The sequence below is a fragment of the Eptesicus fuscus genome, chromosome 2 (genome assembly GCF_027574615.1).
Source record: "Eptesicus fuscus isolate TK198812 chromosome 2, DD_ASM_mEF_20220401, whole genome shotgun sequence".
Taxonomy (NCBI): Eukaryota; Metazoa; Chordata; class Mammalia; order Chiroptera; family Vespertilionidae; genus Eptesicus; species Eptesicus fuscus.
Genome location: NC_072474.1, coordinates 93,584,111 through 93,606,046, shown reverse-complemented (window position 1 = coordinate 93,606,046; position 21,936 = coordinate 93,584,111). Strand labels below are relative to the sequence as shown.

General features: G+C 38.0%; 1 protein-coding gene and 1 pseudogene across 1 annotated transcript in view; one reads left to right on the top strand and one right to left on the bottom strand.

Annotated features, from left to right (window-relative positions):
- Positions 1-21,936, bottom strand: part of RFC1 (replication factor C subunit 1) — a 76,009-nt gene that overhangs the window by 11,845 nt on the left and 42,228 nt on the right. The window contains exons 7-17 of the mRNA XM_008140222.3: positions 17,541-17,618; positions 16,291-16,378; positions 15,174-15,460; positions 12,326-12,433; positions 10,377-10,556; positions 9,123-9,227; positions 5,457-5,856; positions 3,745-3,854; positions 2,324-2,438; positions 631-722; positions 42-179 (exon numbers count right to left, since the gene is read on the bottom strand). Of these exons, the coding sequence (XP_008138444.2) occupies positions 42-179; positions 631-722; positions 2,324-2,438; positions 3,745-3,854; positions 5,457-5,856; positions 9,123-9,227; positions 10,377-10,556; positions 12,326-12,433; positions 15,174-15,460; positions 16,291-16,378; positions 17,541-17,618 (1,701 nt within the window). The remainder of the gene's footprint in view (positions 1-41; positions 180-630; positions 723-2,323; positions 2,439-3,744; positions 3,855-5,456; positions 5,857-9,122; positions 9,228-10,376; positions 10,557-12,325; positions 12,434-15,173; positions 15,461-16,290; positions 16,379-17,540; positions 17,619-21,936) is intronic.
- On the top strand, positions 21,086-21,698 carry LOC114231048 (40S ribosomal protein S8-like; annotated as a pseudogene).

The window sequence follows — 21,936 nt, the reverse complement described above, 5'->3', positions numbered from 1 at the left end:
AATAGGATAGTGTGATGGGAAAAAAATTCCAAACATCATACCTTAATCTGTTCAACCCGAGGTCTTTGAAAACGAAGATCAAAACAATAATGAACCAAAGAGCGAATCTTAGGATGATTTCTATCATTGCACATACAAATAATGGGAATTTTTGTATGTTTTATCAGGCCAATTAGTTCCTAAAAGGCAAATTTGCAACACAAACATAATTATTAAAAAAAAAACAAAATACCACACAATGTATTCATTTTCAGTTTTAAAAACCACCTCAGCAACATGCTTTAATTGCCAAAGATACCACATAATAATAATTAGTTCTTTATATTTTTTGTGGAAAAAACACACACTAAAATCCAAGAGTAAATCCCAGCCAGCATGGCTCAGTGGTTGAGTGTCGACCTATGAACCAGGAGGTCAAGGTTCAATTTCCGGTCAGGACACATGCCCGGGTTGTGGGCTAGATCCCCAGTGTGGGGCCTACAACAGGCAGCCGATCAATGATTCTCTCTCATCACTGATGTTTCTATCTCTGTCCCCCTCTCCCTTCCTCTCTGAAATCAATAAAAATATATTTTAAATAAATAAATAAAAACCAAGGGGAAAACTGCAAAAATACAATGCTTTCCTTACCTGAATTCCTCCCCTGTCCTCATTGCCCGCCATGCCGTCTACTTCATCCATGATGAGGGCGTGTTTCATGCTTACTGAAGAGGCTGCTCCGCCTGGCCCGCGATGAGAAGCAGAGGGAAGGGTCAGAAACAAAGGAAGAGTTGTTCAAACACTGCTGCTTTATAAGCAATTATATCACACATTTGAAACTGGTAACAACACATGGTTGAAAATTCACACAGTACCAGAGAATCAGTGAGCAGAGATCCTCCCTCCCACCCTGGCCACCAAGGGCACCCAATTTCCCTCTCCAGGGCAAACAGTATGAACAGACTCTTTATATCCTTTCAGAGATATGCTGTACACGTTCAAATGTATGCAGAAAAATATACACCTTGGTTTGGTCATCTTATATATTTTTGTGATCTGTTCCTTACCTGTAGATATAGAACACCACACTTTTCAAGGCTGTTTAATAATGTTCCATTTTACACATCTATCATAATTTACTTATCTGTTAATAAAATGTGAAGTTGCTTTCAATCTTTTGCTGTTATTAATCACACTAATGAATATTCATGTGTATGTCATTTTGCTTATCCTACCTAATAAAATAGTAATATGCAAATTGACCGCACCTTCGCTACGCCCAAGCCACGCCCACCAACCAAAGCCATGCCCACCAGCCAATCAGGGTGAGTATGCAAATTATCCAACAAATATGGCAGTTAATTTGCATACACTGAGGGAGGGAGGAGTGAAGACTGAAGACAACTTAGAAGGAATAGGGAGGAAAAGCGGAAAGCAAGGTGGCTGCCAGAGGGAAAGCCCGGGCGGGGCGGAGCAGGGGCAGGCAGCAGTGGCCCGCGGGTGCAGTCGCGGTGGCCTCAACGGTGGCGGCAGCGGCAGCTTGCAGGATTCTTCCTGCAAATGGGCTACTAGTATACAAATATTAACAGTGAACCCAAAAATTAGGGTTTCTGGGTTAAAGGACATGTGTAATTTAATTTTGAGAAACACTGCCAGATTGCTCTGCTGAGCAGTACCAATTTACACTACCTCCAGCAATGTATAAGTGACATTTCCCAAGCAAGTTCTTTTTAACAATGACTTTTTACCGTTGAAAGTACCAAGAAACCCAGTGACCTGCAATATACCACAGGTTCTAAACATGCACTGTGCAGTCCGTAGTTGGGCATCTCACTGTCCCCATAAGCTCTGGCCATACTAGAACACAGCGGTACTTTCACACTGTCTCCCCCTCCCCTACTACTCTTGTCTGAAATAACCCCTTGCACCCACAAATGAGTCTCTTTCTCATTCTTCAAGGCCCTGCAAACAAATGTCCCCCCTTTCACTGGTAGTTTCCCCCCAAAGCCTCAAATAGAATCACTTCTTCATCTAAAGGCCTCTATCACCTCACTCAATTTATTTTCTTGTCCTCTTCACGGGATTCACCTGTGAATCCGCTAAAATCATATGCAAAATACATAAATATGTACATGTATGCATTTTTATCACATTCTCAGAAATTTCTAAGACCTAAAATAAAAGGTAACTATTGTCCTATTAGAGGTACATCAGAGGCTTTTCTTATTCTCTCATTAGCCCCAGGATTGAGCAGGGTGCCTCGTACATAATAGTGGTTACTACACATTAAAATGAACTTGTTTTTCTTGCTTAACCAAAGGAAACGGTTCAAAAAGCCACATACTTGAATAAAAGCCTTTGATGCTGGTATTATTCAGTGACTCAGCAACAATGTCCTTTAAACTGTTCTTACTCCGAGTATCACTTGCATTCAGCTCCACGTAGCTATATCCCAATTCCTAATCAAAACATCGGAAACCATTACTATCACAAGGCAAATTAACATTTCCCCCGCCCTGAAAAAATAAGAGTTAAGGAAGAAAGAGGGAAGAAAAAATCACATAAGGAACGAGGGGTAAAAAATGTAAAGTGTGATAATAACAGACAATGAGGTTAACTACAATACACCTCACAATGAGTTTAAAACATCATATTCATACATACCACACACACATAAACACACATTTAGTTTATTAAAACATCTGCTGACAAATCACTAACCTGGAAGAATATATTCGAATAAGCAATTTTACTGTTTGCTTCTTAAAGTCCTGAAAAGAATTAAATATAACCATCCCAAGATTTCAATATTAGATATACAATTAATCTATTATAAGAGATTAATTGTATATCTAATATTGATATACAATATATTGACTTCAAGATAAATAAAGTTAAATCATTCTTTGTCAAATTATCCCTATTATAACTGTCCTCTGAAGAAAAATCAAGTTATTATGGTTCATTTCCCAAAATTGATCATTATCTTGATCATAAAGCCTTAAAAAATGCCTTAACTTAATTCCCAAAAAAGGTAGTGACAATAATAAAGGGAGAAAAAGAGTCATGTTTGCTACTGGAGAGATTAGGGGGAAAATATATTTCTTTGGTTTTTAATGTTTAGAGTAGAAAATACATAGTTATTATACCTGTTAAAAATGTATGCTCTAGTCCCCACAACAAAGATCAAAAGAAACCACCAGCTTATGGGAGAGGGTGGAGAAATCCAGCAATAAATTTAAAGTAAGTTTAAAGTCCTTCATTCTATCATTCTGATACCATTTCATGTATCATTTCATAGCCTTCTGATACACATTAAGCTGTGGTTTGCTCTACCACATTGTCTAGATATAGCAGCCAGAGAGACACAAAGCAAAGGCAGGGTCCTATATACCTGGGTTCACACTGGGCCACCACCCTCCTCTCTCATAAGCCCATTTCCATTTGTCACATGAAAATGGTAAAGAGTACACAAAATTCTTAGGAGGGTTTATAAGAGACCTGTGTCTAAAGACTATTTATATTATCTATAAAATATTACAGTAAATAGCACCTGTAATTATAATGACAAATACTTAAAAAATATGAAAATAACTAATATCCCCAAAACCAAAGCAAATTCTAAAGGTTTAATTTCAGGAAAGTATATACACAACAGGTTAAAATATATCCACACCACACACATACTCACACACAAGCGCACATATCCCCTACACATGCCCACTCCTACGTTGCTCTCCAACTGAACTACAAGAGAACACCCACCTGACAAACCAGAGAGGCCGTGGTTGTTTTGCCAACACCTGGAGGGCCTGAGAGCAGTGCCGCTTTAAAACTAGAGCCATCATCTTTGCCGGCAAATTTACCAAACTTTGCTGTTAGAGAGAAACAAGTTCCAGAGTGTTAGCTATATTAGCCAATAGAAATTCAGGACTAATTGTGCATGAACTTAGCATAGAGAGCAGTCCTCCAGTTTAATTCTAAATTTGCAGAATATTTTCTACAAAGTATAGTTTCCACAGCACTTAGAAAAAGTTCTATTCCCTAGATCACCTCCACCCAAAATAAAAAAATTAAACTCATTAACTTGAAAACTCTGATTTGAAACAATACTTTTATGATTCCCTTTGCTAAAAAGCACAGGTCATGGAGCAGACTACTGGGCTCCAATCCTAACTCCAACTACCCTTAACTCCACCACTCACCAGCTGGGAGAACTTGGAAAGTATCCCTCTGGCTTGTGCCTCCTTTATAAACTGAGGGTAACAACAGTAATGTGCCTGGTTGGGATGCTGAGGGGATGAATGTGCCCAAGCAGAGCCTGGCATGCCTCAATAAATGTTAACAAGCACAATCAGTTTATGTAATCACAAAAAGAAAAAATGAACCGAAGATGCTGTGCCTTTAACTATCTTGCACAGCTCTACAGAATTCTTCCTCCCCTATGGCACGGATGCCTGACACATACAGGGTGCTCATACATCCTTACACAATTACTAAGAGAGACTTGAATCTCCTGAAGACTTGGGAAAAGCCTTAATCTTCTCTAGGCACACAAAGCACTTATCTCCCCCTTTAGGGTAGATTGTATGTGGTTTTGGAAAGAGAGCCAACTTAAATTTAACCTTGTATCATTACAATTATATTACCTGATACAAATAAAATAAATTGGCATCCTCGGCCAATGTCTAGTGACCACACACATTAATAACTCAGTCACCACTTTGACGATGACTTTACTGGGATGCTCACTAAACTTTGCCTTATTTCTTACACAATATCCTCCAGGGCTTCGGTTGAAGCTCAAGAAAACACTACCCACGTTTCTGATCTGAAAACTATCAATTCCAATAACATTTTAGGCATTAAATGTATATTGTGGTGCTCATATTCCATGACAAATACGTGTTGAGCAAGCACAGAACCTAGAGAAGCTAGGACTATCCGGCCTACCAAAAGCAAGGTTTTTAGGCTGCCTAATCTATAACTGTGCCTCTATTTGCACCTTTCCCCCAATCTCCTTGGCACTCTTAGCAGTCTTGTTCACATAACTTTCAGATCTTGATACATGTACCCTCTCCCACCCAACACCCACCTTCACCTAAGTAACTCCTACTTGGTTTCCAAGTCTTACCTTAGATACCCCTTCCTCCAGGGATGAGAGCACACATCCCCATCCCTGACTACCCACCTCCATCCCCATAACACCCTATACTTACCCATATAACAATATTTAGCACATTACATTGTAATTGCTGGTTCATATGTCTGTCTCCCCCACTGACTGAGCTCCTTGAGGGCTGTGCTTTGTTCACAACAGCACCTCTGGAGACTAGTGCAGCACCTGGGTTCAGAGCAGGCTCTCAATAAATGCTCGCTGAGAGACGAATGAACCAACTATTATACTCCCTCACATATGTGCAGCTGAGCAATGACATGGTGACAGACACACAAAAATGAATGAAGCTGTAAATCACCGTGTTTCCTATCTTCGGATGGACTCTTGTGCCAGTTTTGGAGCCAGCGTAGGAGTTTGTTGGCACAGCTCTGGTCACCTTGCTGTCCAATTATGGTCTTGAGCGAGGTTGGCTTGTATTTATCCACCCAAAGCAAATTTGCCACCTTATTTTCACTGCTGTCATCAGCCAAATTCCTAGCCCAGCTGTCACCATTTGTCTCCTCGGCCACCTGCTCCTTGAAGTCCAGGCCTCTCTGAAACACACTTGTTTCCTTTTTTACTGACGTCATAGAGCTGTCCTTTTTGGGAGTCCGTTGGCTCTTTTTGGATTCTGATTCCTTCTTATTTGGACTAATTTTTCTTTTTCCTTGGTGGTTTTTTTGGGGTGTTCTTTGTAATTTGGACTTTTCTTTATTCATCTTAAAAATTGGAAAAGTGAGGGAAAAAGAAACCTGGTGAGATAAAGAATTTCTATCCTGCTCCATGTACTCCAGTGGACAATCTGATATATCCAAATAAACTACCCAAGCTGGGTTTGTCTTCACAGTGGACCCTGCTGTTTATGGAAATCATTACCTTCCAAACTTTATAAAAATTAATAACACCCTGAAAAGTACCCAAATGCAATTTTTAAAAGTGAGAACTTTTTTTAAATAATCCAGTATCAGTTTGGAAAAAAAAAACAGGGTAAAGGATTAAGATATTTTTTGTTTCAGTTTTCCAACTAGTTAAAAGTTAATGCCTCCAAGCATTATGCAAAGTGAAATACGCCAATCAGAAAAATCAAACACCATGTGATTTCACTCATATGTGGAATCTAATGAACAAAATAAACCAACAAACAAAATAGAAACAGACTTGTGGATAGAGAACAGACTGACAACTGTCAGAGGGGAGGAAGGTTGCAAGGCTAAGTGAAAAAGATGAAAGGATTAATTAAAGAAAAACCTCACAGACACAGACAACAGCAGTGATTACCTGAGGGGTGGGGGGGAGAGGTGAGGAGGTGGAAGTAAAGAGGTATAGGGGAGATAAATGATGATGGAAGGAGACTTGACTTGGGGTGGCAAACACACAATACAATATACAGATGATGTCTTATAGATTATACCTGAACCTATATTATTTTATTAACCAATGTCACCTCAATAAATTCATTAAAAAAAAAAAAAAAAGCCCTGGCCGGGTGGTTCAGTTGGTTGGAACATTGTCCTGTTCACCAAAGGTTTCAGGTTCGATTCCCGGTCAGGGCATATACCTAGGTTGAGGGTTCAATCCCGTGTTGGGGCACGTACAGGAGGCAACCAATTGATGTTTCTCTCTCACATTGATGTTTCTCTCTCTCCCTCCCCTTCCTCTCTCTCTCTGGAAAACAATGAAAGCATGTCTTCAGGTGAGGATTAATAAATAAATAATAAAAATTTAAAAAGCTAATGCCCCCAAATAACTGTATCTGGTGTCAGGTTATTGGGAGATGACTAAGTTATATAAATGTCTAACCATTATACCACACACCTGAAACTAATATATTAGAATGTCAACTGTAATTGAAAAATAAAATTTTTAAACAGTTAATACCTCCACAAAAACCTATACACAAAATGTTCACAGCAGCATTACTATATTATATACACATATATTATCCTATATTATACCAAAAAATGGAAATAACCCAAATGTCCACCAACTGATGAACGGATAAACAAAATGTCGTATAGCCACACAATGGACTATTAATCACCAATGAAAAGGAGTGAAGTAATGGTACATGCTTCAGCGTAGGTGAACCTTGAAAATATTATGCTAAGTGAAAGAAACGAGACACAAAGGGCTACATATTGCATGATTCCTTTCAATGAAATGTCCAGAATAGGCAAATCCATAGACACAGAAAGGAGAGTGGTGGTGGCCAGGGGGTGGATATGAGGATCAACTGCGAATGGGTACAGGGTTCTTCAGGGAGTGATGAAAATGTTCTGGAATTAGACACAACCCTGTGAATATACTAAGATCCACTCATTTATATACTTTAAAAGGGTGAATTGTGTGGTGTGTGAATAATGTCCAAATAATAAATTTTGTGGTGTGAATAAGAAAAAAGAAAAAAATTAGTGCCTCTTTACCAGTGAGTGGATACTAAAATAAGTGGGTGAATGTTTGAGGAGAAACAAGATATTAGCATAGTCTTAAAGTATCTCCCCAATACATTTATCAGTTACAAAGGGGAAAGTCACTTTACTAATGGAGAAACCTAGCAGACATTGACTTAACCAAGTAATCAAGATTATTATCACCAAAAAAAATAACAACAAAAAGATTATTATCACCAATTATAAGAGATATCACATGATGTGGTATCAAGCACTGTGAAGGACACAATATCACTTCTGTAATGTTCTTGCCAAAAATGCATAATCTCAAACTAATCATAAGAAAACATCAAAGGAATGCAATTTTTTTTGTAGAATGGCTCCTCCAGGAATGACGAAAGAACCGTCATAGACTGGAGGAGACTAAGACACAACAACTAAACTCAGTGTGAATTCCTGGAACAGAAAAAAAGACAACAGGAGGAAATGTGAAATTTGAATAACATGTGTGGTTTAGTTAGTGGCATGGTATCAATGTTAATTTCCTGGTTTTGATAACTGTGCTATGGTTACATAAGTTGTTGATATTAGGGAACACTGGGTGAAGGGCCAATACAAATCATTCCCCAAGATTTGCCTAACTGGAATAAATGGCAGACCAACTTGCACTTGAGTAACAGAGCTGGGGACATTAAACTTGGCCTACTGGCACCGAGTCCCGCACTTGGAAAAGGCCTGTATGCATGGGAACGAACGAGGCTAACCCCAGGAGAAGCAGAGAGACAGGAACTGAAAGGGCCCTGAGAGCACTCCAGTCTCCACCAGTAATCCTACACCAGACCCACCCTGCCCATAGCTGAGTTATGTAGGCCAACACTTTTCCCTTTTTGCTAAAGTTAATATGGGCTGGGTTTCTATCACAACTGAAAAAGTTCTAATAGTTTTAATTAAAATTTAATTTATCATATTGATAACTATATCATATCTTTAAAGAACTCTTAAGCAATAACCTCTGCACAAAGTCATTGCAAGAATATGGAAAATATGGAAAGTTTAATAAGTAGATATGGTTAAGTGCAATACACTGTCCTCCCTCTCTCCTCATATGCCTTTAAAAAAGATAAGGAAGCTCTAGCCAGTCTGGCTCAGTGGACAGTGTCAGCCTAAGGACTGCAGGGTCTCAGGTTCGATTCTGGTCAAGGGGAGATACATTGGTTGCTCGATCCCCGGACATATGCGGAAAGCAACCAATCAATGCGTCTCTCTCACATCAATGTTTCCCTCTGTCTCTCCCCCTCCTTTCCACTCTCTCTATAAAAAACAATGGAAAAAAAAATAAAAAAAAAAAAAAAAAAAAAAAAAAACAATGGAAAAATGTCTTTGGGTGACAATTAACAACAAAAAAGTTAAGGAAATGCACCAAAGAAGATATCCTGAAGCAGAGTCCACCGGCTCAAAAGGAATTAAGGTAGGACCATTTGCAGTAGAAGGGGAAGTTACTTTTTCAGCCAACAGGCCTGTAGCCACCCAAGAAATGTCTATGAAACAGGAACGTTGCTACAAATCAACTTAAATCAAGTTCGTTTTATACAAACCTCGGCTTCAACTGCTATTTCATATTTAGACTTCTTGCCTGGCATAGTTCGAATCAGATCCAATAGGCCATCCTCATCAATAATTTTTGTCCCCAAAGCTGCTGCCTAGTGATTAAAAAGGCAAACCATTAAAAACCTGTATTCTAACCATTACTTTCTGCCAAAAAGAAAAAAGAGAGAGAGATTTGGGCCTCTTAATTGGTGAAAAACCACATTTGTAAATTAGATAATACTGGAATTACTTAACCATATTCATAAAAAGTGCCATTAAAAAGGAGGAGAATGACAGACACAGCCCTAAGACTAAGTTGGTGCCGGAAGTGTCACAGCACCACTGCTCTCCCCTAGAAAGGCAGTCACTAGGCCTAAGTCCAGCTCCCCACCCCTCTCCCAGGATTGGCTTGTAGGGTAGACACTTTCCCCCACTGTCTCCCCTACTAACAGAACTCCAGTGTATCCATCTCCAAGGGATAAACTACGATCGGTCTAAGGCCATCAGGAAAGTGCTCACCCTCCATCCTTGTTTATAGTACTGAATGACCATGTGACAGCTCTGGCCAATGAGATTTAAGTGGGCTTTTACAAGAGACGTTTCTGGGCAAACTCTTGTAAGGCCAGTCACAGCTGGAATGACATCTTGCCACCGCTCCCTTCTTTCTGACTTGAATGTGGACTTGAATGCCTAGAGCTGTAGCCATCTTGCAACACAGGGCAACATGCATAATGTTTAAGGTTAACAAAATAAGGACGAAAGAGGTGGAAAATGGAAATTGCCTGGCTACATTACTGAGCTGCTGAATCATCCCAGCAGCCGCCTAACTCTGGACTTCTTGTTACATAAGAAAATAAGCAATTTGTTTGAATAAAGATAGGTAGAGTATACTGTGACTTGGGAGCGAAAGACAATCACACTTTCAGAGTTCCGATAAAAAATTTAAGTGGCCTATATAAGAACACTTAGGACTAAAAAAAAAAAAAGGAAGAAAACTGCATTTGCTTTTATCTTCAAATAAGATTTAAATTGGAATATTACACTAAAAAAGTCAAATAAACAGGAACTGTGGCTTCAATTGGAAAACAAAAATCCTGGGATCAAAGCCAACACTTCCATGGAGAAGAAATAACAGGAAAAAAATTACTTCTCCGTTTTTTCTCCTTAACTCTGTATAAAGGGCATTACTACAAATGGTCATATCACGAGCCTGCCAAAGCCAGCACACTGTCTCACTGTGTTGAGAACACAGCAGCACCCACCTTGTCACTCTTGGACTGCCCACTATCACGACCCATGACAAGGTAGTTTGTTTTCTTGCTGACGTTCCCAGTTACTTTTCCTCCATAACGTTCAATTAGAGACTTGGCTTCATCTCTTTCAATGGACTCCAGCACTCCTGTGATTACAAATATAAGGCCTTCCAAGCAATTTTCAGCTCCCTAAAAACCAAAATGTTCAAGCAGAGAGGAAATTACATGGTAGCTTTCCAAAGAAATATTTGGCATCAAAACTGCAGGAAGTTGATTTTTCTCATTTGACATCATAAATAATCTCAGCATGGAAAAATTTCCTGGAAATTTACAGCAAATAAGCAGAAACTGAAATTAAATCCTGAGCAATTCTTATGTAGGCTAACACTTAACAAACTTATAAAACCAGCAATGAAAAAATACATTCAATACAGTTAGCAGAGCTTATTAAAATTAGACAGTCATACTATTTTCATTATGTTTAATATTTAAGCTACTAGTGAACTAGTATAGCTTTAAGTAAACAACTAGATGCAACATCCACAGAAACTCCTGCTGTTGTTAATTTAAGAAAGAAAAGCTTCAATTCTGAAAGCTAAACAAGTTTGAGCTCCTGCACTTCCCTCTGGCTGTTTATCCTATGATAGTAAATCTAACAACCTATAGATAACTTGATAATATAAAAGACACTGGCCAAAGCAAGTGGATGGAGGAGACATTTAATCTTAACTAGAACTGTGTATAGTTAGACATTTTTTTATTTTTACAATGGCTCAATAAAAAGATATAAGCATGCAAAATGAAAATTATGTAAACCATTCTCTTTGAATGGATAATTAAACACAGTCTTAAAACAGGTTTGAAAAGAAGCTAAACAAAATTCAAAGACTAGCACAATACAAGTTCAATCCTTCACCATCCAGGTAGAGTCTTTTTCAGGGGGAACAGAAGAGATCTGAATTGACTGGGAGAGAAAAGGTTTAACTAACAACATCTCAAGGTCCCTTCAAGCCCTATGATTCTACGATTAAAATTATCTTGTGAAACTGCAAGTACTTAAACACCTTTCAACAATTTCAAAATAACCTTATAAAATTCGACACGCAAGCCCCTCTCCCACACCCCAATCTTCTATATCTCCTGAACTATCTATCACTCATTGTGGCTCTGGTATCTTTTTACCTGTCCAACCCCAGCACTTCTAGCCTCCCTACCAAACTCTTCCATTCTAGAGCTCTCACTGCAGGACCAGCAAACCACCAATATCCTCAACTCTTCTCCAACTTTGCCCCCATGGGCTTATCTTCCCTGAAACCTGACTATCTATCCCCTATCCCCTAAGGACACCACTTTACCTAAAGTTCTCTCAAGCAGAGGCTTTCATACACTTTATACAAGAGGCAAGACTGGCACATATATCACAACTATCCTATATAATAAAAGGCTAATATGCAAACTGTCCCCTTGGGAGTTCAACTGACTAGGAGTTCGACCACTCACTATGATGTGCACTGACAACCAGGGGGCAGCGCAGAACGAAGGAAGGCCTCAGCTGACAGTCAGGGAAGGAAGGTCCTGATCGGCCCTGATCACCCGCCAGGCCTAGGGACCCTACCTGTGCACAAATTTTGTGCACCAGGCCTCTAGTAGGTAAATAATAATTTACTTACAGTCTCTTTCCTGAGTTACACCATGAGTACCATGAGGGCAGTCTTGTAACTGCTGGATGCCTCAAAGCCCAGCCCCTGGGGTTACTTGTAGCTCACTGAAATTTTTCTAAGTATCAAGCAGTCACTCATAATGGGAATAAATACCTCTAATCAGTAACTATGGTGACTGTGGCTTTTCTGTTAATTTAAATTATCAATTCTCTGCTGCTGTAAAAACATAGTGAACACATACACCGACCCACCGACCAGAGGCCCCGACAGGACGCCATGCCTTCACAGTGTTCTCACCTTTGGTATTTCTTTGGAGCCCAGAGCTTTGGGACCTTCTCGATTTAAGTAACTTCGGTAAGCTTGATAATTAGTGCGTCTCTTTTCAGAATCTTCAGGACTTACAGACTTTAAGGATAGAGAAAGGAAATTGAACAAAGTCATGCAAAATTTATGTAACATTAAAAATACATATTAATAAATAAGCATTGGTCCTAAAATTCACACTTTTAGCTACACAGGTACTCCCCAATTTACACATGCCTGGATTGTAAACATCTCTGCACGAGCCTTTTCTCTCTGAAAGGCACACATCTCAGGGAAGATTAGGTGCATAAGCCTGCCCCGAGCAAAAAAAAAAAAAATCAAAGGAGTGTATTTTATTTCAAAGATGCATGTGAATTTTACAATTCTATTTCACAATATATCCATGTAAACTGGTTACACAAGAAGACATCTTATGTCTGTGGTCGGCAAACTGCGGCTCGCGAGCCACATGTGGCTCTTTGGCCCCTTGAGGGTGGCTCTTCCACAAAATACCACGGCCTAGGCGAGTCTATTTTGAAGAAGTGGCGTTAGAAGAAATTTAAGTTTAAAAAATTTGACTCTCAAAAGAAATTTCAATCGTTGTACTGTTGATATTTGGCTCTGTTGACTAATGAGTTTGCCGACCACTGGGCTATGTATATCCTATGGTTTTGCACTCCCCTAAAACAGCCTAAATGGCTCTATTATACCCCTGAGGATATAAACACTACAGTTTTTATAGTGAATTAATGGCTTCATAGAAACAGCTGGTTCAAACAGGGGCAAACTTTACTCCAAAAAGCAGACACATTCTATATGCCACCACTCTTCCTTCTAGGTTTAATCTCTCCTATTCTATTTCAGGAGACCTTACACTGAGTACGTCTATCTCAGAAAATCATGGGGAAATTTTTCAAACTATATCCCTCAGACTCACACAGTTTCTAATTCAGAGATATGGAGTATGGCGTCGGCATGTGTATTTGTAGGAAAAACATCCTAGATAATTCTGATTTTAAAACCACTATAAAATGATCACGGTTGTTTTTTCTACTCCCTGTTTTACATTATTTTTAATTTGTAAGCTACCTCAAATACCTCTGAGAGTAGACAAAAATATTACTTCAATACAAATAAGCAATTTAATCAATAAAATAAGTAAGCTGCTGTGGTTATAAAATAAGTAAGCCATTATAGATTGGTCCTAGACCCTAACTCTACATTTTAACAGTGGTTCTCAAATGTTGGTGTGTATACCTATGAGAAGCTTATTAAATTACACCTGCCCAGAGAGAGACAGAAACATCGATGAGAGAGAAACATCAACATTGATCTGCTGCCTCCTGCACACACACACCCCCACCCCTAACCAGGGATCAAGCCAACTACTGGGCATGTGCCCTGATAGGGAAATGAACTGGTGAACTCCTGGTACATAGGTCAACACTCAACCACTGAGCAACACTGGCCAGGCTAGACTGAATTTATTAAATAGATGTTCTCAAACTGCTTAAGTTCTCTAAGTCACTTCTATTCCAACTTTGAAAAATACAGTAAAGAGGAAAATATCACTTGAAGATTTCTTCTTTTTTAATAAAAACAAACAAGCCTCTGTAAATTGAACATGTTCAGAGTGCCTGAAGAAAATCATTCACCCACCAGATAAGCATTTAGTGAAGAAAAATCTGAGACCAAAAAGCTCATTGTTCCCTTGAGCACATTTATGAGCACTGACCACAAACAAAAAAAGCATCTTGAAATCATCACCGTTTCACTGTGCTGCACTAAAAAATAGTAACGAGCAGTTAAAATAGGCAATATTCTACTTTTAATTCTAAGTGCCTAGAAGGCTTGAAGGAATATGGCTTCTCATTATGAATCAAAGGGCGTTCCAAATTGGAGATGAAAACACAGAAAACTTTTAAAAACCATTTTGCATTATTTCACTGTTTTCTTTCCTTTGAAAATGATTTCAGTATCTCAACACTGTTATACAAGAGCAAAAAAGGAGTACATTCAGGACAAATACAAATAGTTATTTTAATAATAGCAAAAAGCTTATATAGCACTTACCATGTGCCAGGCATTGTTCTAAATGGTTTTACATATTAATTCATTATTATCCCTGTTTTACAAATGAGGAATCCAAGCAGACAAAGGGCAAGTAGCCAGACCGAGATCACACATCTGCTCAGTGGCAGCGCTATGATCTGAGACTGGCTCCAGTCTCCATGTCAGAGCCACCATGTTATACTGCAGTTTTTGGCCTCCAAAGTCCCAAGTTCAAACTGGCTCTATAACCCACCAGCTGGATAATCTTATAAAAATTACTTAAATGCTGTCATCCTGTTTACTCATCTTTAGATGTTGAATAATAAAGCCCTGGCCAGTGTGGCTCAGTGGCTTAAGCGTTGTCACATGCACCAGAAGGTCACAGGTTCAATCCCAGGTAAGGGCACGTACAGGAGGCAACCAATAGATGTACCTCTCTCTCTCTCTTTTTCTCTCTCTCTCTCCCCCCCCCCCACCCTTTCTTCTAAAAATCAATTTTTTAAAAAGTTGAATTATTAAAAATAAATATCTCACAAGGTTGTTGTGAAGATTACATATGTTTTAGCACCATATCTGATGCACAATAACATTCAGCAAATATTGGCTAATTTAGCTATATAAGTAACCTATGACCTGCAACAGCATCTAAATAAGCTGGTATCTTAAAAGTGCCATAATAAAAAAAATAAATAAATAAAAGTGCCATAATGACTTAGAAAGTTAGAAAACTTGAAAATAATCAAATCCAGATCAACATAGCCCCAACATGATACACTTTTGAAAATTCTACCTCTTTTTTAGCAGGAGAACTTTTGATTTTCTTAGGACTTTTTGCCTCTCCTTTCAATTCAATGGCATATTCTTTTCTTTTCAAGGATGTAGGCTCTGTTTCTTTAGAAGAACTCTCTTCCTTTTTTTTCAAAAGCGTCAGCTTAGAACTAGCTTTAGGAGAAGAAGTTTCTCCTCTTTTGTGAACTGAAGACTTGGAATGTTGCGGAGATTCTTTTGATCTTTCACATTTAATTTGCTTCTTAGGACTGCAGTGCTTTCTTTCATCCAAAAATTGTTCTGTTTTTACTAGGAAAACAGAAAAGACTGTGATTGTTGTTTTTTTGAAAACGATACCCAATAACAAGATTATTTTTTCATTTTTCTACTGAGTAATCTTAGTAGTGCACAATGTCATAGGTGATTTCATAATGTTTACATTATGATTTTAGTTCTTCATACAGCACACTTATTAAAAATTACTTCTTTGTATAACCAGTTCAAATTAAGGAATGTTTTTAAATACAAATTACTCATTAACTGAAATATGATAAACTACATCTAAGAACATGAATTTTATCCCACAAATAATCTTCAGTGGTCTGACATTTACCTTGAGAAAACTTACTAAAATATGGCACATAAAAATTCTGTAATATGGTCTTGAAAGCCACAAATGAGAGATTTCAAGACTAAAATTTACCTTATGAACAGATTTACTTGTAGGATTAAGACCATCTATAATAGCAGATGGTAACATATCAGAACCACTAAAAAGTAAAATCTTTGGGCAGTCAGCAGGAGAGCTTCAGATGACCTAACAACGACCAGTCAGCTCTGAGCTGGAAACATCTAGTTCTTTGTCTTCACATACTGAAGTCCACAGGTTGCACTACACTTGGATATTAACATGCAGCCAAGAGCTGTGAACTTTCTCAAAACGATCATTGAGCAGACAGGCACTCTGACTGACTTATACCAACATAGCTTCCCAAGTATCTAAGTAGACCACGCTCTAATATTCCTATGAAATAATGTCTACTTAACAGTTACTGAATAAAATGTTTAAACAAGGTTACCATAAATTTTCTTCTATAAAGATAAATATTCCAGCTTATGTTTTTTTCTGCTAGTATTACCTTTATAAGGACATTTATGTTTTTCTGCTTTATTTAAATTGGCGTGGACAGATGAAAACGTTTCTCTCTCTTCTGGGTCCTTTAAAGCCTAAGAAAATTTTTAAAGTGTCAAATGTGAAAAATTATAAGAAAACTATTACCACAAAATATGTTGTTAAAATTGACCAGTTTTTAATTTAAGTTTTAATTTTAAGATTAAGGGCCATCTTCTAAAGTAGCAGGACAATACAATAAACTTTCATTCATTCATCCACAAAATTTCTGGGGCAAATGAAGCATGCTTTACTTCTTTTAATTTTACAGATGAGAAAACAGATGAAAAGGGTATAAAAAACATATTCTATAAAAAATTATCTCAATTCTTCCAAATTTGTAAGCCTGGAAATGAAAGCCTTATTTCTGCTTCTTTTGTCTCAGTTCTCAAATTATTAGCATTATGTGGTTAAAAACTACAATATAAACCCCAAAGACTACATGAAAAACAATCTAAAGCTCAAAAGAGAAAAAAATATCCATTCTCTTTCCACTGCTTCCTCAGAACTTCCTTTTACAAAGAGATCACAAATTAGGGTGTGTGACCCAGTTTTTTTTTATATATATATAATTATAATTTGAATGTCTTTAGATGTACTAAATAAAGTTTTTCAAGTGACAAAGTTCTCTGACCCACTAGGTCATACATCTGACTGCCAAAAAATCTTTTTAAGTAGTAAGATATTGATAATGACAATATTAACAGAATGGGATTCAAAATAAATTAAGTCTAATTTTTTTATGATCAAGTACTAAGAAAGAAAGACTCTTGATGCTTTTAAAAATTCCCCCAAATACTCATCTTTTGAGACTGTCCTAATACAGATCTTAAAGTTAATTTAAAGTGGCAAAATTGTGCTTCCCAAAATGGTAATAAATATTACAATTATTAAACATTAGGTTCCATAGGAATCTTTATAAGCATTATTCTCTGAACAAGTATATAAAACCCCTTTGTGACAGATAGTAAGCAAAAATTGCAATTCATTGTTTTGTAAAGCAAGGTTCTGGTTGGCTTTGGCTCTATCAAATTTCCTCCGGGAAGAATAAGTTCCTCAATGAGCTTCCCCAAAAACATTCTTATAAATTAAAACAATTTAGCTTCTTTCTAGAAGTTAGTCTTGGCTGTATCTTAGAGCTTAGACTACACAGGTGTGAAAGGGAGCACTGATCTATGTTGTACACTCAGCGTGCAAACAGCCCAGTAAAAACGCCACCTTTTTGTTCTTAGGTTCTTCATCCAACATGGCTAATGTTCTGGCAAACTCTTCATCTTCATGCAGTTGTCTCTCCAGCTGTAAAAAAGTGTCAACAGAGTTGTTGTTTTTTCTTTTTGTAAATGAAAGTTTTTAAATGTTTGATTCATGATACACAGAAGAAACTGGAAAACATTTTCCAGAAAGTAACTATGACATTTTTCCATTTAATATTAACGGTATCACAGGTTTGTTTCACTAAGCCGTATTAGATTTCAGAACAAATACATCTAGTTTTGCAGGCATGACAGATAAATTGAACATATTTTTAAAGCCATATTTCTCACTTGTAAAGTTTGAAATCTACAATTTTTTCTTTATGGTCCTAATGCAATACTTATAGATCTCTTATTTTTATTTAAACTCTAGAAAAATCTCTGAAAATAATCTCATCCTTATAAAAAAACAATAGTCTGGAGGGCACAAAAAAGAGTGAATCAAGAAATCAAGCTCTAGCTGGTATGGCTCAGTGAATAGAGCATCAACCCAAGGACTGAAGGGTCCCGAGTTCGAGTCCGGTCAAGGGCATGTACCTCGGTTGCAGGCTCAATCCTCAGCCCTGGTCATATCCTCAGGTGAGGATTAACAAAAAATAAATTAAATTAAAAATATAAATATAAAAAGAAATCAAGAAAATTATACATTTCTTTGAAAACATAGTAAGACATACACAAACATAACTATCAATTACTAATCCAAATGTATCTGTTCTGACTTTTGAAAATTTAAATCATCAGAAGTTTTCCTAACATGCTAATGTTAGTACACAGACATTCTCACTTTCAGCAAAAAGGAGCTCTTCCAGAAATGTGTAGCGGTGGAATACATTTCTCATTAGAAACTAAATAGTTTTATGCCCCCTGATAAAATGGCCTAATGTAACATCAAACAAAGGCATCCCTATATTATTCAAACATATTGAAAAAAAATCAAAATCCACCCAATCCTAAAAAGGCTTGGAAAATGGCGTAAGTCTGATGAGAACACAGTAACCAAACCTTTGCTTGTTAATAAATGAACTAAATCCAACTGTGCAGAGCTATAAGCCAGAGAGATGTACATCAATATATTCTGTTGTCTAATATTTCTTTACCATAACTGCACTACACATCTAATTGCTAAAGTGAATATGAAAATCTTCACCATAAAAAGGTCCTTCAAACTCTAAGCCTCCAGTGGCCCTGCAAAAATTTATGGTTGAACCCATACCGTTTTTCCAAAATTTCACACTATGTAGTACACTTCTAGCACAGAGGATTCTAGATTATTTAGATGACAGAAGAAATTTAAATACTTTCATCTGAAATTCATTATTGGTGATTATGGCATCATATGATCAAAAGCCCTATATTTTGTTTTTTAATACCTTTATTTACTTTGTCTCTAACAGAGCTAATCAGTAACATATAATGTATTTGTTTTGAAGAGGGTTCATTTCCTAGATTAAATATGCACTAAACATGTAAATGTGACAATATTTTGAGATATGTGATGAAAAGCCCTATATTTTAATACAATGTTTAGCACAGCAGTTGATGTTTAACATACTGTCTACATACTGATTTAATGATTTAGTTATTGGACGCACACTTAACTAAAGGAACAAAAAGGTGAAAGACAGAAAAAATGAACTTAAGAGGGATGATCAGGAAAGATACCATCAGCCACTAACACCCTAAAAACTCTTCATCAAACTAATAAATTACCCAAACAAGATTCTGAAAAAGTGTGATAGGAATGAGAAAATAGGGAATAGTGATAGAGTACCACACCTGGTTTGGAAAGGATGGGGTAAGCCTCAAGTATTTGGGACAGATAAGAAGTCAGGTCCCTAAAAATTAACTCCACAATTCTACCTACGCCATTTGTGCTGTCTTGAGTTGTATGGATACCTGGTTTGTAGTTTATGTAATCCAGTGTAATCAAATAAGATGGAAAAAGATTTTGAAAGCCCTGTAAACTGTCAAATTAATAAAATCTGGATAAATCAGATATATTCCAGAAGATCAGAATACTATTCTCTCACAACACCAAGCACATAAGCAGTGATGGCACAATAGGTGAATGAGGCCATAAACAGCCCTGGTAGGTAGAGTTTACAGCCCACATATAGGAAGGCATTTAGGTAGCAATTATAACAATTATCAATAGTAGCTACAATGGGGCATGATTGAGTATAGAGGAGGGGTTTCTAACAAAGCTTAGGAAATATGAGAAAGTGACTCTTAAGCTAATAAACAGGAAGAGGGTTCAAACAGTAGGTACCAAGGTCTGGAACCTCTGATGGAAATGCTTACTTGGCTTCCCTGAAATACCAAACTCTCCTCATTTCCCTATTTCACTAGTCACTCTTTTTGTTTGTTTTGTTTTTAATATTTTTATTGATTTTAAAGACAGAAAGAGGGAGAGAGAGATAGAAACATCAATGATGAGAGGGAATCAATGATCGGCTGCCTCCTGCACACCCAGACCAGGGGCCAAGTCCTCAACCCAGTCATGTGCCCTGAACCGGGAATTGAACTGTGACTTCAGTAGGTAGAGGCTCAGCCACTGGGCCAAGCCAGCTGGACTAGCCACTCTTTCTTAAATCTCCTTTGCTGGATCCTCCTCCTCTACCTGATCTCTAAATGTTAACAGAGCTCAATCCTGAGGTTTCTTCTCTATTAACTTTCTCTCCCCATGCTCTCATTCAGTTACACAGGTTTAAATACCATTCAAATGCTAGTGATTCCCAAATATACATCTTCAGTTTAGACCTCCAGATTCCACTATCCAACCACCCACTCTGCATATGCATGTGGAAGTCTATTAGGTACAAACTTAACATGTCCAAAACAGAACTCTTGATTTCTCTGTACCAGTGTGTTCATCTTAATGAATATTCAGTTGCTCAAGCCCAAAAACACACAGTCTATCTTTGAATCTTCTTTTTCCCTCATACCTTACATCCAATCTTATCAACAACAACTTGAAGTTTATACCTTCAAAGCAAAGATTATAACCACTTCTCACTATCTCTTCCATTACCACCCTGGTACAAGCTAACATCATCTCTCACCTACCTACTCCACACAACAGTGTCCAAACTGATCTGCTTTTGCTCCTGCCCCACCATGGTTTATTAGCCTCACAGCAGCCAGAATAATTTTCTTTTAAGATCTGTAAATTCATGTCACATCTAATCAACACTCCAATGGCTTCTCGTCTCACAGAGACTAAAATCCAAAGTCCTTACCGTCCCAAGTTCTTTGGGTAGGTACTAAAGGCCTTTCGTGACTTAGAGTATTTGCTGCTGGCCATTTCTCGAACTCATCAAATTCAAACTCTCCTACCTCAGGATGCTTGCACTTGCTGTTCTGTTTAGAGGAAATCGGCCTTCGGTAGCCAGTCCCATGGCTTGCCATTATCACTTCATTTTGTGCCCCAATATCGCTTCCTCAGAGGTGCTGTCCTGACCCCTCTACTTAAAATAGAATACTCATGCTCTTTCGAGCTGGCGCCAAGCTATGGGCATCTCTCAGGACAACTGGCAGAAGCACCACAAGATCTGAGGCAAAAGAAAACTTTACCACAAGAAGTAAGTATATGAGCTGGGACACCCTGCTGCCAACACTAAGATTGGCCCTCCTCGCATACACCGAGTCCACGTGCGGGGAGGTAGTAATAAGTACCAAGCCTTGAGGCTGGACATGGCAACTTGTCCTGGGGCCCCGAGTGCTGTCCATGCAAACAAAGGATTACTGATGCTGTCTGCAATGCATCCCACAACTGGTCCGCACCAAGACCCTAGTACAGAACTCCATCGTGCTCACTGACAGCAAGCACACCCTACTGACTGTACAAGTCCCACTCTGCACTGCCCTGGACAACAAGAAGGGTGCCAAGCTGACTCCTGAGGAGGAAAAGTTTTTAAACAAAAAATGATAAAAGAAAAAAAAAATTCAGAAGAAATATGATGAAAGGAAAAAGAATGCCAAAATCAGCAGTCTTCTAGAAGGGCAAGCTTTTTGCGTCCATCCTTCAGTACCAGGCCAATGTGGCTGAGCAGATGACTATGTGCTAGAGGGCAAGGAGCTGGAGTTCTAGCTGAGGAAAATCAAGGCCCGGAAAGGCAAATAAATCCTCTTCCCTCCCATCTTAGCTCACGTAATAACGGTGCTCATTCTGAAAAAGAAACCCAAAACTATCCCTTTAGTTCTCTTCAAAGCATGACATAATTAGTTTAAACCTGGAACTGTGCCATGCACTCAATAAGTGCTCAGCAAATGCTTACTGAATGAATATATGGTTTATAGCTCAAAAGAGCACTCTAAATTAGAAACAGATTTAGGGATCATCACCATATCCATACAATTAG